Source organism: Brachyistius frenatus, unplaced genomic scaffold (assembly GCF_029030835.1).
Source record: "Brachyistius frenatus isolate BFR_SWC_R1_liver_20210118 unplaced genomic scaffold, ASM2903083v1 Contig_6, whole genome shotgun sequence".
In the NCBI taxonomy this organism is placed as follows: domain Eukaryota; kingdom Metazoa; phylum Chordata; class Actinopteri; family Embiotocidae; genus Brachyistius; species Brachyistius frenatus.
The window spans coordinates 1,196,055-1,212,785 of record NW_027210605.1 but is presented as its reverse complement, the minus strand read 5'-3'; the positions used below and the strand labels follow the sequence as shown (position 1 = coordinate 1,212,785).

Here is a 16,731-nt window from a genome sequence, read left to right as displayed (position 1 = left end):
ACAGTTTTTTCCCCTGCTCTGATTCCTGCCAGGAATCTTTGGAATGACCTGTCAAGAGGCTTTCGCAGGCAGCATGACATGCTACTGGGTCATGTCAAACATGGGATTTTGCCACAGTCTAACAATTTTTCCATCACAATGCTCAGCCCGAGTCGCCTCTGTAGGATAGCTCTGAGGTGGCTTCACGTTCAACATTAATCAGGAAACCATGTTTATGTTTGATTGAAGGGGCAGGGGAAAAAAACCCTGTAATCCCTTAGTCCTCAAAACAATCACTATCCACAGGTTTCTGGTACTTTCTGGTAACCATGGTACCCAATCAGGCGTGGCCTTGGGCTCATGGGGTGATGAGCAAGCAGATGGCAGGTTCTCCGGTGCTACCGCCCGCTGTCTCGACGGTCCAGCGGAGCCTGAAGGGTGTGTGGGTCTCCCCGGATTAATTTTGCTGTAAGGGGATTTAGATCCCTGCAGCAGACTGGGGCAGGATACAGCCAAATTACTGCTCTGTGAGACAAACCTTTAACTCAACTAAATCTACACTCAGTTGCCATTTTATTAGGTACATCAAGTTAAACCTAATGCAGTCTATTTCAAATGTTCTGCAATGAATCATAGCTTGACAGTTGTAATGGTTCGTTTTTGTTAATGCTGACATTTTGATTTAGTTTTATGATTATTTTGGAGGATATAACTTTATAACATTATACAGAAAGAGGTTTCTGGTATTTAGCATGCGCTCATACATGCGGTGGACAAAATAATAGTAAGATGTAACGAGACCTGCCGAGTACGGATGGTTATTTTTGCCTGAAAATAGACAACAAACAGAAACAATGTTCTCATGTTTGAAAACACAAACCTGCATCAGCTGCTGTTTGAGCTTCTGGATCTCCGAGATGTTAAGTTCGCTCAGCAGGTCGTCGACGAGGCTGGGCGCAGGACGGAACAGCTCTTCCTTCTTGGGTGTGGAGATGCGATTGTCGTCGGCGATGGCGTTGGCCAGTTTGGTGAAGCCATTCTCATATTCATGGAGAGCCTCATCGTTGTTGGGTTCAGTGGCAGCGTCGTCGCTGAACTTGAGACCATCCAGAGAAATGCTCAGAGGGCTGAAGGGACAGTGTGGAAACAGTGTGACATTTAGTGTTTTTTTTCATAGTGTATGCTGAAGTATGTAAGTGCCTTTGTGTGTTCTATTTACCTGTGGTACAGAGAGTCTCCAATGCTCATGTAGTGGGAGAGCTCTTTCCTCAGTGAAGCTTTCAGCTCACGCTCCGTCTTGATGGTTTCCAGAGCCTCACCCAGCTGACGTTCAGCGATCTCTTTTAGACGGATAGCATCCTCCAACTGGCTGTTAAGGAACTGAGTGTCCTCCTCTAGACGACGGATCTCATGCTTCAAACCCTCAAACTCCACCTGGGAGGAGAGGGAACCACTCTTATGAGTTTTGGATTCACAGAGAAATACATATACATACTAACTGGATGCAACTCAGCTGTTCTTTATGCATGCAGATGTGAAAAGTGGAATTTTTCTTTCAGCTCATTTGAATAAACCCAGACAGTGTTTTGTACCATGAAATGTTAGAATCTCAGGTCTGATGAATGATAGCAGCTGCTGAGTTTATCAAACACTTCCACAACTAAATGGCAGCTCAAGGCATTTGAAAAAAGCAAACATAGGTTTCTTCTTACCTCTTTACTGTAACATAGGATGTTTTTAATATCGTAATTAAATCTGAATATTAAAGCACTAATGCTTCTTTTGAAAGGAGACAGACTGAGAGCTCCTGCAGGGCTACTAAGATGCAGCATACAGGACGTGTGTTGATAAAAGCCTTAGGAACCCAGGTACCAGTTTAATTAAGCCTAACTGAAGAGGCAGGATGATGATAACTTGCAGTGTAGGCAAATTTACCAAGAAGGGGGATGTTCAGCTCTAAATCCCCTTACCCATCCCTCTTCATTTTGAGACTATAATCCCACCACTCTCCTCATTTACATGGCTGAGTACTTTGCACATGCTCATCCTCACCTGACTCTGTTTGAGCACAGACACTTGCTTCTGCAGCGAGATGTTCTCCTCTTCCAGCTCGGTGTAGTCCTGCAGCAGACGACTCTCCCGGAACTTGTACTCCTTGATGTCATCACGCAGCTGATTCCTCTGCAGCTCCACCATCTGGCTGCTCTGTTAGGCCAACACGAAGTGGACAGAGGGAGAAGAGGAAGAGCTGTCAGCGACCACTATCCCAATCCTGTTTGACTGAGTGTGAGACGGATGGCGATTGATTGGATGTTGTTGCTTTAGTGTAACTGTTTGTGTCACGTTGGTTATTTAACACTCTAAATCTTGCCTGGTATAAAAAGGACTCCCATCTGGCCACTCCAAACATGCGTGTATGTGTGTACGTCTGTTTGTGTGCGAGAGGGAGGTGCCAGGTGTCTCTCTGGGCAGTGGGCCACAAGTGTGCTCGCCTGCCAGTTCCGTATGCACCAAAGCATTGAAGCCTACTTATCGCTCTCTTGACAGGCATTCAATGGCCAGGAAGCTCTGTAATGGTCTAATTTTCTAAAGAGGAGGGTCATTAGGTTCAATTATCTGTACAGGAGGACACAAGGATCAATCAGTACAAGTGAGGAAAGTGCAGAAACAAGAAATGCCTGAATTTCCTTTTTTAAACCATTTCTGGACTTTACTATATTTAAATGAGCCAAGAGCGTGAGACAGTGAAGAAATACTGATACACGTAATGCAGAAAAGAAATAATGTTACTTGCAGTCACTACAAGAAAGCACTGTGTTCCTAATATACTGTAAGTGCAGTTCGATCTTTCTTGCTGTTCAGGAAAGGCCTCATTAATTATATAAAGGTTGGAGAGGTAGAAGACATGCCCTTCCCCCACTTGTAGACACAGACATAAACTAAAAGCCATAAGGATCCGATCAGCTCTACTGAGACACCTGTGCCCTTACTGGCTCCTGTAATGCCCTGTCCGTCCTTTTTTTGCAGAGGTTCCACTGCTGTTGGCTTATTCCAACACAGAGAAACCCTGCAGGACATTTAGGTGAGGGACATCTTAGCTGTCGGCTGAAGAAAGGGGATACTCAGTGAAAGAGGGTGTGACTCTCACCCTTTTTGAACTGAATAAGTGAACATGGGTGAGTATGTAATGTGAGAATGGCGGTGCAAACATGAAACGGGTCTCAGAAGTGTCTGGAAGTTGACCATGAAGGTTCGCGTGTGCAAGCGAGCATGTAGGTGTGTATTTGATGCAAAGTCCACACACACAACTAGCGTTGTTATCACCTGCGAGTAAGAGAAGAATAGCAGTCTCTATGTTTAGAATTTGCATGTGTGTGTGTGTGTTTGTGGTTATGCATGATGTGTGATGCGTGTCTTTCCTCTCTGGAGAGTTTGCACAGATGACCTGACAACCAGAGGGATAATTAGCCTCCAAATCCGTTGCCAGGTGGCCCCTTCCTCACACGCTGTCACCATGTGGCCACATCACAACCCCTGCTCTCAGATCAGGCAAACGCAGGAAGTCACTCCACAGAGGTTTTCACTGCAGATTTTCTCTTATCAGCATCGCCTTGAGACTGAATACACATCAGCGACATTCCTAATTAAAACAGAGTGAAGTAAAAAGCTGGTGTTGACAGGATATCCTGACGGCTAGAAACACTTTCTAATAACTACAAGGTCGATGGTTTGATAACTTTCACTGTCATGCCCTCATCAAAGGTAATGACCAGGCCACATACAGTTCATAACTAACCATAGCACTACTACACAGTAATACGCTTTAGTAATAAACAATAATAAATCCGCTAGAAAACATCTTAATATGAATCAGGAGACTTTTACGCAACAAAAAACAATTTGTTTCTGCAAATTTTTCTGTAATTGGAATTTCCTCACTTATTATTTTGCTTACTGAGAAAGGAATGATAATCCCTGCTGATGAAGAGTACACGCTCTCTGTTTGCTCTGTGTAATAATTAATCAGTATGTGCAGAGATAAATTGAGGCTGACATTTTAAGGAGCATTAATATTCATTGGGGTTTTGCGCATGTCTAATGAGCGTGGGTGTTTGCTATGCGAAAGCCTTGCTGTCTACGCATTACTAAATAATGCATGAGTTTACAATACACATCAGCCCTACCTCTGAGCTTCTATATAGCTTCTATCCTGACTTCTGAAAAAGAGCTGAATTAAAGAAAAATGAAAAAAAGAGCTGGAGGCATTCAAAGCACTAATAGATTCAGATACTCCTGTTTTGGGGCTATCAAACAACAAACACAATTAATTAATAAAGACTGTGAACACAATCTCAGCGAGAAGAATAATAATAACAAGAATAATCTCTTTATGTTTAACTCAAAGGAGCTCAGCCAGCTGTTCAGGTCTCTTTCGGATCAGGGTCATGTTCCTCAGCTGGAGGGGCAGTGCCGTTTGGGCCAGATGAATACAGGCCATCACTGAACCTGATTAGGATCCCACTCCAATCTGATTAAAATGCATACCTGGGTCTTGACCTTTCACCTTGCTTCCACATTTCCTACTACAGTGAGTCCCTCAGAGACCGGGAGCAGGGTTACCATGCCCAGCTGCCTGACAATGGACTTCACTAAATTCACTGGAGGCCGTGGTGCCCATATGTGTTCCTGTTATAAGGTTTAAATAACAATTTATCACAAACATTCCCCAGAGAGCCAAATGCCTCTGGGGAATCTTTGTGGTAAATTGTAATAATGTATGTGTGTGTCTTTGTGTGTGTGTGTGTGTGTCTCTAAATAATGGGGTGTGATATTTTGAAGGTAATCTGTGGTGCCACCAACCGAGTGCTTATCAGTGAGGAGTTGTTCAGGACCACAGGCTTCAGCGTTCTCAGTGATTGTAACTGTTGTCACTCCAGGTGACGTCTGGACAACTGCCTTGATGCGCCCACACACAGACAGACATGTGTGTCGCTTCCATGCAAAGCGGGTGGCAGGAAAAACACCAGGCTGTCCTGGCGTACCACAAAGCTGCAGCATAGACATCATATTTGGCATTTATAACAGAGGGAGGACTAGTGCACACATATGTACATGCCTGATATAGAATGAGTTACTTTTTGATCCAATGAACCCTCTCTAGGTCAGACAGTGCTGCAGCAAAAGACACAACAGCTCATTTCTTTGGGTCAGAACGCTTTCCGTGTGTGGACTCACTCACTTTCAACTCTAAAGCTCTCTTTTCACCAGTAAACTGCTTTTGACAGCATAGTAGGGTTGAGCCTGCTTAAATCTCACCAAAGCTCGTAGTAATTTCTCAGTGTGTTTGAGCCACTATAACCTTTGCCTCTATGAGAAATAGCTCCATCACTCAGTAAGCCCCAGTGGCAAAGTTTTAGGCTTAACACAAGTGTAGATTAGAAATGTTTTAATGCTTTGTTAAAGGCTCAGCTGTGTTCTTAATAACTGCAGGAAAGACAGCTTGCATTTCTGAAAAATCCATATTTACTGGCCTCTTACCCCTGGTGTGGTTCCCTCGAAAGTGCTGCCCAGACTCACAGATGGCACAAGAACTGATATAAAAGCAGAGACAGGCTTGAAATTATATATATCTATATATTTTTTTTTATCCACGTTCTAACCCGTCTTTAAAACTGTCACTCCACTGACCTCCATTTCACTCCCCATCCTCCTCACTTTGCAATCCAGTAAAATGCACATGTACTAACAAACAACAACACTCTTACAAAGTGCAGAGAAGCTCCCTGATGGCATGACACCAAATGCACATCAGCTCTATACAGTTATTTGACCCGCTTTCTTTGCTTCTCTTTCTCATACCACTGACCTCCATTTTGTCATTTCACCATCTCTGCTACTCTCATTTTCCAACCCCCACCTCCTCTCTCTTCCCAGTGTCAGTGTGCTCTTAGAGGCAATGTATCAGTCACAGTTGAATTCCTTCCTCATACTGAGTTTTAGTTCCATCATATCCATCAGATAAAAAAGAAAGTGACAGACAAGCCATGTTCACTTCCTGTAAATCTCTAGTGATACTGAGTATCAGAGAATAGTTTTAGGCCTAAATTAGCTCATGATTAAAGAACTTGTCCTGCAGCAAGTCAAGGTCACGTCAGCTTGCGTTAAATCTAACTCTACCAAGTCAAACTTGTGCCGTGATTTCCTTCAGCAGAGATGAGGAATGCATCGCAAATGCGATGCACCTCATCTCCCCTGTATGACTTTAAACAGAGCAAAGGAATAATGAAGCTCAGGGGCATCTTGCTGCTGTCAAAGGCGAGAATGTGGGTGAAAGCAGATATTCTTTTATCCTCCTCCTCGCTGCAAGCAATTGTCATTCTATTCAGCCGACCCACATTAGGAGGAGAAAACACAGTCAAGGTCACACTTTTCACAGATACAATTAAAAACTAAAAAGTGAAGGGAAGCCTGTGAGTGCGTGGCTAGTGGCACTTTACCCAGTGTGTGACTGCTGAAAAGCCCACAGGGTGACAGTGGCCCTGCCTGCACTTAACTGTGAATTAGTGATTTTAAGGTCATTCGGAACAGAGTGGAAAGACATGTTTGCAGTTTGTTGTCGTGATTGTGTAGGATTGTGTGTGTTGTTGTTGATTTATCAGTATCCATTGATCCGGCACAGAAAACCTCTTTGGTATAGGGGCTTAAATGAAGACCAACAAATTTTTAGAGCATCCTTAAAGCTGATGGCAAAATACGAGCATAATTAGGGATCAATGGAAATCCTTTAAGTGTATTTTAGAGACACACCCTAAAAACAGCCATCGACCTGGAAGACCCAGCAGGCTGAAGTGGGAGCAAGACTTGCTGATGATGTGTGCTCTGGCCAGATAACCCAGATTACATCTGGAGGGTTTTCAGTAGGTTGTAGGTCACTTGTGATGGCGGTAGTAGCGGCGTCTGGTGTAAAAAAGGAAACTTGTAGAAAAGCTTTTTTTACACCACTTCTCTCCCTCTACTGATTCTATTGCACTGCAATTTTAGTTTCCGTTCTCGAACCAAATTTGAAACCTTTTCTCTGTTTGTCTACTGCTCCCCCTCCTCCCAACTCCCACATCAACAGGAGGTGATTTGTCTTGGCATTAATGTCACAGGAAATGATAAGGCAGTCAACACCAATACCCCAGAGCTTTCTGGGAGTTCTATTACATTAGTCTCACGTCGGATGATAATAACAGAGAATAAAGAGCAACCCTCCTTGGATCTCTATACCACTCAACTCTGACCTTTCAATAATCAAGCTTCAGCACTGCCGTGACATCTGTAACAGCTCTCATGCCCATCTGCCTCACTACTCCACCACTGAACACCTACAGCCTAGCACTCTCATTTCTTCTGCTTGTAATAATAAGAATGGTCTTCCTAACGATGAGCTTAAACCTCTGTCCACCCTTTTAAACTCAACCAAATCTACAAAGACGCCACCCCTTGTCTCAGTCAGGTGTTTAATCAAGTCTGTTAAAAAAACAAAACACTTCAATTAAGGGGATAGGCTAATGACAGCTTCATTCACTGAGTCAATGAGGTGGAAAAACCAGTCTTGTTTAACATTTGAATGGCTTCTGCACTATGGTAACTGAAAAACAAAACCCACAACAGCCTCATTTATGTGTGAGAAAGAAAATTGTCAGAGCAAGTGACTAAATTCCAGATAAGCGTAGTTCTGAAGTGGAGGCACAGTTACCGTGTCAGGAAAGCATTTTAAGTGACGCAAACATATAATGGAAGTACTGCAAACAATCATGTGTCAATGCTGAGGTGGAAACACATCTATGGGTGTGAATAGGGCGTAAAGATAGACTGAACCACACTGATAATCTTTCTGAGCATTTTTATCTTGGGTTTTGCTCAATAATTTTCTGAGCAGCGGGCAATTGGGATCCCCATTTTGTGCTGATAATGGCAGGCATTAACTGTAGGCACATTCCTCTCAAGACACCAGATTGAATTTAATGAAGTCATGCCTATTAGAGTGCGCCTCCTTACAGTGTTACTGGCTCTTTGTGGGGGTGTAATCCTATAGACGGCAGCGTAGCAGTGAATTATGTTTTATCAGTGCTTCGGGCTAACATCGGAATCTTTGGCATGGGAGAGTGCCTGGGAGGTTTTAAATGTGACGTATGTTACTGGCTGAAAGGCTGTAACTAAAATGGCTGTGAATGAACTGGCCTATAGAGAAACAAAATCCATTTACACTGAGTGAAGCTGCCAGATTTGTAGAATTATGGGGTTTCCATTGACTGATTTGTGAACAACACATGGTCAAATTACAAGTCTTATGGTTTTTGCAAACCTTCTTTAAGCTGTGGTGATACCATGGAAGAGCACCCTAAATACATTATAACTTTACAAAGGGAGCTTGTAGATATGCATGGATAAAAAAATTAAAAAAAACACTTAACCAAACACAAAGGGTTTCACAGTTACAGGCCAACTGTCAGTTGCATTCCACGATAAAATTTTGTTATTCAATCACCCTCCTGATTCAGTATTATTAGTCATACTGTCCCAGAAGAGCAGGACCGTCCACCAATCGTGTTAAATTTACTCTCATTAAGCCTTTCTCTAGAGGATTTTCGGCCTCCTTCTCTTTCTTTTGTACAATACTCGTCGTCTCTCAGTGCCCCCCTCTTCCTGCCCCCAGCTTCCCTTCCTATCCCAGCCTGAGCTGTTAGGCTAATTTGAAATCCAGGAAACAAAGGTTTCTTTCAGCCCTGTCAGTCCAGCCACAATGCCAGCCTCAGTGCCCAGGCTATCCTCCGTTTGCCTGCCACACACACTCCTAGCACCCACCAAAGTACCACGAGAAGGGTGTCATTATCTCCCATACATGGGGCGATTTACACTTTAGCCCCTTTTATCCAACCAATTAGAGCTGCTCCGGGCCCATTGCAATGCCACAGGGTCTCTTTAAAGGGAATGACATATGCAGAGAGGCCACCAGTGCCATACCAGTTACAGCTGTAAATCAGACTCTCCCCTTTTCTCTCAGATTTTTTAATGGAGATTTAAGTAAATAACCTCAGGTGGGAGATTTAAGAGGCATAATGACTTTGCAGAAAGTAATCATGTTCAAGTTGATACTTAATGAATGACTGGAGGCTGCAGGCAGGTTTTATACCGGTGAACTCACTGTTTCAAAAACATGTCTGCTGAGGCACATCTGGCTTCCATAATGCTGAATTTATACCAATTTAAATGCAGAGCTGAGCAGCAGCTGACCTAATTATAGTGAAATTTGGTGCTCTCCGGAACCTAACTCGTAGTAAGAGACATGCCAGTTTTAAGTCCTTCACTAATCTCAGTGAGACACACTGCTGACATCTGTCTCCAGCGGTGACTCACAGCAAACAGCAATGAATTCTGCAGCTGTCGGCCAAACACTTTTTTTTTAAAAAATTTTTTATATTCTTCACCTTTCCAATTACCAACCTGTCCTGCAAATGAGTGGAGATATGTATTAAATGTATATATTGACATTAATCTTTTAACTCCAAAATGCAATTGCAGAAAAGTGTTGCTGAAGCCATACTGAAGACATACTGCACAAAATACTCATTAGAAAATGCAAAAAATAGTACAATGCACCCAAACTAGAGCCATGAGCTTAAAACAAATCAAATTAAATGTAGCATGAGAAGTCTGTTCCTTCTTTTGTCATATTGCTCAACTCCTCAAACAATTTGCTACTTCAGAGTCACTCTGTATTATTCCTGCCTTGACTTTACTGTCAAGGGAGCATGGACTCTTGCATCAAAGAAAGCTGTCTACAGGTGAGAGACTCACACTGGCTTCCTGTCAGACTCTGTTCATTTCTTTCCATCCCTTTATGTCCCCCTGTCTGTGTCAAACATGCTTCCCTAAAGCTCTGTGCACCTCTCAGTCAGTGTGATTTTAATCTGTACTGCTCTCTTATTCATTCCATCTCCTCATCACCAGCAACATCACACAACATCTCAAATAAATGTAAATGTAATGGAAATACATGACCACTGGCAAAGATACGCCACCCACGCTCTGTGCTGGGCGTTTGTCTCCTCTAATGAGGTCAATTAGCTGTGAGTACATGTTAATGGCAGCACTGAAGAGGTCAGACATTGTCCAAAGTGGGCCACAGACAATAAAGGTTTGCTTGATGATATTCATGGAGGCAGGAATGTGTAGAGCTCAGATCAAGAGAAACGGCGTGGTCATGCTTCAGCCAGCCAGATTTCAGTTAAGAGAAATGGGCTCTGAGGTGGAGTTTTTATAATGAGGCATGCCACTAATGCAACAGCTGCGGCAACAAGTTGAGTACTATTTACACAAAGGCGTTCCCATATATTTGAAAATATTCGTTGATTAAGTTTTCATGTAGGATCCCGCCACCTTTTATACCAGAGCATATTTCCCATGGCCTCAGTGTTATTCCTGTGATTACAACTCCACCCTGGATCACAAAAGGGACACCACAACAGGCTTGAAGGCAAGGTGTTTCTACAGTCATTACAGAGTAATTAAACCTGTCTACGCATGTCAAAAACATACCAGCTTGTGGCTCTGCAAGCACACCCTAAAAAAACCACAGCCTACATTAAATAAGAATGACTGTGGGTGCAGTAAGTATACAGCTCTATATTCTCAGCCTTTGGTCCATTGTTCGACAACTCAAAAAGTGAAAAGCGGTATGCTCCAGTTTTCTCCTGGGCACAAACAGGGCTTGAGAATAGTCAGTGATGAATATCTGTTTGTTTTCTTCAGCTTTAGACAGATAAAAAGCCTCGGGCGATAACATCAACAAATGCCCTTGTTGTTTTCAACAGCTGCAAGGAAACAAGAGGGGACACAACCCTCTACTTTAAACTCAGAAGCGAGTTCATTTTCAAAGTATTGACATAAGAAACAAATCTCTGCAATGCAGTGTATTTCCAAGAACAGTAGTTTGCCCAGTCCTCCTGTGTTGATGCTTAAAATCATATGAACAGTGTGGATAAGGAGCATCCTCAGTGGCTTCATCTCCAACTTAACAAATAGAACAAATTAACTGAAATGGAAGAACAGTGTGATTTTGGTTCCATGTCTCACCTCTCTCATCTCCTGGGAGATGGTGTTAAGGCGTTCATTCTCAGACTGGGTGTTGGTGAGGACGTTGCGTGTCTGCCGGAGGTCGGTCTGCAGCTCCAGGACCCTCTGCTCGTAGTAGGCCTCCTTACAAGCCGACTCCTGGATGAGAGACTCTTCACGGCTCTCGCCATCCGCTGCCACCTTCCTGTGGTTGGAGTAAGCTTGTCCAAAGGCCTGGAGATACAGTAAAGGAGGAAAAGAGCTGTTGGTTAGAAACTATAGTATTAATTCTTCATTAATTGTTAACAAGATTTAGTTGCCAGACTACAGATATTTGTAAAAGTACTAGATGGAAATTATAACTTTAAGTATATGGATTGTGACTGACAAAAGGTTTACTCGTGATTGAGCCATTTTAAAGTGACACTGATCTCTTCTACTGAGGTTCAGCTGAGGACTGGGGCCCAAAAAAACCTCCCAAAATACAACCTTCGCTCTGTAGAATTAATCAGTTAGGCTCCATCTGGGCTGCATCATCCCGTCTTCCCCCCTGTTCGCCCCCATCTCTCCCTCCTCTTGCTGCAGGATATTGGCTTTCCCTGCACGTGCTCTGCAGTGACTCCGCAGATGGGAAAACCAAACGGGAAAAGTAGAGCAAATGGGCTAGTGTCTGGGTGATCAGGAGAGGCCTGTATTCTAATGCTCTTACCTTACCTTAGGAGATCATAGCAAAGCAAGGCAAGGTCACCAGATATTATTTGATATTACAGACAGCATAAAAGGGATGAACTTTGTGAAGATTAAATAACTACGGAGGACATAAGCCAAAGCTTCTACCTAGGGGGATATTCTAGGCTGTTAAGAGTCATTTAGTTTGTGCAACATGAAAGTCTGTTTCATTAGTTTTTCTACTGCCTCAAGCTTGACCTTAATTTGTTAATAACCTGCAAGGTAGTAACAAAAAACATGGTCTGAGGCAGAGGCAGACCTTCACTGCAGCTGAATCTAGGTTAGGCTACGCTCACCCTTCTCAAAATAATCACCCTACTGATTACAGATTTCATCTCCAATCACTCCAACCACCGGTGATCGGATGGAAATTCCGATTGTTAGCTCACCTCACGGCTCGAATGCAGTCAGTAATCTGAAATCACCTGAGGCACTGGATCTGACCTTGTTTGCAGCTCCAGCACACTCTCTTTTCCTGCTACCCCATTACACTGCACGTGACTGGCTGCTGTGGGATTTTCTCTGTTTGACTGTGTATCGTATTAATCCCAGTAATTCCTTTAAAGAGAGGAAAATCAGGAAATTTGTATTCGTCAAACTGACCTACTTGCAGGACTTAGAGGAATATGTGAATGTGTACAAATAGTTCAATGGACCACAGATGAGCGTGACGTCATGTCTTGTGCATGGAGGATAGAATATCTTTTACAATCCAGGAAAGATGATGGCAAAAGCAGAGAGTTAGCAAAGAAGAACTGATAAACTGTCACACAGAGGCACAACTATGCTTTATTTAGAAGCATCTCGGATAAAGTTAGCATTATCAACTGACAAGTGTTAGGAACTTCTCTCTATAGAAAACTTTCTATTTAAAAAATGTATTAATGTACTAAAAATGTCACAATGCTTTTTCATTTTTGCAAATGAACTGGCAACATTTTTACCAAATTAGATCAAATATACCAGAGGTACAATTAGATGGTTCATGATCAATCTTATGATAGAAAATTTATCTGAAACAAATTTGATTAAATTCTTTCAATGAAGTAGATCTTTAATTAATAACAAGTTCAGTTTCTCAACTGTGTAGATTTGTTGCTTTTTCTTGTGGACAGTGGACTACATTTATGGAGGTTTGAATTGTAGGTTGAATGATGCAGGCAATTTAAAAATATTAGGCTTTAACTGTGATGCACTTTTTACAAATTTTCTGACATTTTAGGGACCGAATAATTAAATGATTAATCAAAAAAGTGGTCTGCAGGTTCACCTGCAGGTGCTTTGCTGGTAATCATAAAACCAAGATTCCCATGGGTGCTTTTTGACAGCCAAAGTGTCTAATGTTTGGAGTTCTAAATAAGAGTGCCAGCTAAATACGTCTTCTCGGACTTCCCCCAAGTCACACCATCAATCAGCAGGAGACTGCATTTGATTAAAAAGTCATTACAAGAGACGGGATTAACCCAATCAGAAATCGGGGGAATCCCGTCATTATAATCTTGTTGCACAGTTAGTATTGAATGCCCTCCAATCAATCCAATCTCAGAGGACTGTCCTTCAAACAAGCAGGGCCCCTAGGTCAAAGACCTATTGACCCAAGGCCTTTAATCTCAGCTCCCCAATCGTGGGTTTAGGCTACTTCTAAGGGAGGGTAAATTGGGGACGCACGCGACCAAGCTTATAATCCCACAGTGAGCTGCCCCCCCAATTTATAATTCATTTTTAGCTTGCCATATGTTGCAGTTTTTACATTGGCATGTGAGCATGCATTATTAATCTCTTGTAAAGCTAATCAAAGGTCTTTAGTTATTAGCGCGCTGTATGGGTTGGATTTCCTCACAGATGACTATGGCTAACACTATAAAGCTACATAAGGAAAAGTCAATAATTCAAGAAATGTATCCTTCTACAGAACCCAATATCTGACTCCAGCTAAGTGCATGCATCATGGGCTGAGGTCAGACATCCTGCTGGGCGGGTCATTTTACCCTCGGTTGCCATTTCAAAATCGGAGTGCAAAACCACCTTGATCAAAGCTTCATGTGACTGTGGGGTGGATAAAAAAATATATCATTCACGTCTGATCTGAGTTTGAATTTTTTTTCAGCTGTCAGAATGATTCACGTACTTCCCCATCAAAGACAGAGGATCTAATTACCCAAGTCATATGTTGACTATATGTGGGTACATGGATGCAAACTAATTGAAGGAAAGAGCTGGCTGCTATGCTTGCATCTATGTCAAAACACTGGTTTCTCAGTTAATGAGATTTGTGTTACACTCCCGGTGTTGAACTTAATCATCTATCTGTATGTTTATCTGTCAGCAAAACAAATGTTGCTATGACAGCATGTTCTTTAAAAAGAAAGTCTTGGATCTTACAAAGATCGCTTGTGTGTTTGTGTTTCCACTGATTACAGGGTGGAACAAATCTGGACTCAAAGATCCATCGCACCTCTCCGCTTTGTGATCCCTGCTCAGGAATAGGGGGGAAATGCTAAACACTGGCTTCTGAAGACTGAAAACTCCCTGCTAATGTTCAACAGCTTACACGACATATAAGAAGTTAAAGTGGAGAGAATATAGGGCATAGAGTTCACTCTGGTTTTCTCAGCTCAGGATCCTCCTGCGCAAGCCTCTCTAATCCAGTGAGTCAAGAGCACAAGGGAGATGGGCTTTGGGTCTCTGACAGGTAACAAACAGATCAATACAGCTGGCCTCAGAGACCCCATGGAGCTGAAGTATACATCTAAAATTCTATTTTCAGTTCCTACTCTGCTTGCAGAGAATAGTGTTTCTGTGGAATGAAGGGAGAATAGCAGAGAATAAATCTTGGGGAGCCCATGATTTATAGGACCAAAACCCAATTAGAACACCCTGGATTTGATTCTGGCTTTTCTATCTCTGGTGCAGCACCAATCATCTCAATGTTAAAATTTCCATTTAGCCCCTTGTGGTATCTCAGGATGGCTTTAACAGGAAAGTAAAGCTTGCTGCACAAAGCCCGGGAGGAAAGGCAGACAGAGAGAGGAGTCAGACAGCTCCTTTGTTGCTGGAAGAGACTGAAAGAAGACAGAATAGAGAATAAATCTTCTTTATCCTTTGAATTTTCAGGAAACCAATAACCATAGTATTTCATATTGGTTGATTAACAAGCTGAACAAAATAAAGAAATCTAATAACAATCTCCTGATATGATGCCAAAGATGGCACAACAAGACATGCCTGCAGAGCAATACCAGACAACACACTCATGAGATTCAGAGCTGTGATATGAGATTGTATTTGGATCAGAGTGGGCTGATGCTGAACTGATATTTTCCATCTCTTCAGCAGCATTCTTGGGCCATGACAGTAGCTAAAGCTGAACAATATCACACTGTGTCATTTGTACGAGTTGCATTACTTATACAGAAGGCTGGTCAGTGTTAGGGGTTTCTCATTGCAGGCGAATGCAGAGGAGGAGAGGTGGAGCAGGAAAAGAGGGAAAAAAACCCACACTGAATGGATCCTCATGCCTCGTGAATCACAGCTCACGTGGAGTCACAGTTTGTGATGATAAACAGACATGCTCTCTTTTTCCCGTCTCCCCGCTCTTCTCTCCATCTCCATTCACAGGCCACTGAGCAGCCAGCAACTTCATAAAGACAAAATCGCTTGGAGGTGTGTGTTGAGTCTATATTTAGCTGTCTGATTATCAGCTGCTCATAATGCAGATCTGTCGGGGCATGAGGTTAAAACGCATCGGGCAGAACCAGTGGGTTCCTGTATGACCTACAATTGCAGGTTGACCCACCACTCTATGAACATCCTCACTGCACTTCATTTATTTGTCTGGGACCTCATAGCTCTCCATGCTATTTCTGTGTCAATGTGGTTCTTCTGTCAGGAATGCAAACCATGTGACGTGGGAGTGTTTTCTTTTAGTTCACACAATTTACTGAGAACACTGTTGCTGCTGCTGATAAGTTCACATTATAACCAACACAATGACACTTGCTTAAATGAGTAACAGAGTTGTTAATTATTTACTTCAGACTTTACTCTTCAGTGGGAGTGGGACGGAAAAGAGAAGAGATTCACTGTCATGCCCTGACAAATCCGTGAAGGTTATGATTAAGTCTCTGCTGCTTTCTTGCTTTACTGTCTTCACAAGCAAATTTGGAACATCAAACATTTTCTTCAGCCAAATATGCAAAATTACGTGAGTAATAGATAACATAATGTAGAGGACACTGTCATGTTTAACAGTTATATGTATGCAAAGTGTTATATGTGCTGAACAGAAGGAGAACGAAGGAGATGGAAAAAAAAAAAAAAAAAAAAAAAAGAAGGAGGGTGTGAGAAATATAAATGAGGGAGGCAGAGATTTTAGTTGTTACCTGGCACGGAGCCACATTGATTCACTGCATAGCAGAAAGCTGTTGGGCTATTATTCACACACAGGCCCGGGCAATTTCGCAGACTCGCACACACACATCCCGTTTCCAATTTTCCCAGTGTGCCCCGCAGTCAGCCATACTGGCACCTGGTACCCGAGCCATGCCGAGGCTTGTTCCCCCAGTCTGAGATAAAGGAGGAGGAGGCGAATGTTCAAATGTCTCACAGGGGTTCTACCAACACTGCAATGCCGATGGCAAGGAATACACCATGGAGAATATAAGACAGCAGAGGTCAGAGAACCATCTACCTGCATGTGAGTTTATGAAATGCACATTTTCCTGAAAAGAAATGATTTTGCCTCAAGTAGACTGGCTGAATTTTTCACTTCCATCACGAGGCACGAAGGGCGTGAACCTCCTAAAAAAAAAGCTGCGCCAGATTGTGGATCTATTGTGTTGCAGGGCAGGACAGAAAAAAAAAACCCGGAGCCATTGGGAGAAAGTCCACACATGCAATTAAAGCAGACACACATGAATGCGC

General features: G+C 42.7%; 1 protein-coding gene across 1 annotated transcript in view; it reads right to left on the bottom strand.

The window, feature by feature from the left end:
* LOC138635924 (protein bicaudal D homolog 2-like) overlaps window positions 1-16,731 on the bottom strand; it is a 42,454-nt gene that overhangs the window by 13,815 nt on the left and 11,908 nt on the right. Inside the window, exons 2-5 of the mRNA XM_069723654.1 lie at window positions 11,101-11,313; window positions 2,032-2,184; window positions 1,199-1,413; window positions 860-1,106 (exon numbers count right to left, since the gene is read on the bottom strand). Coding sequence (XP_069579755.1) covers window positions 860-1,106; window positions 1,199-1,413; window positions 2,032-2,184; window positions 11,101-11,313 — 828 coding nt within the window. The remainder of the gene's footprint in view (window positions 1-859; window positions 1,107-1,198; window positions 1,414-2,031; window positions 2,185-11,100; window positions 11,314-16,731) is intronic.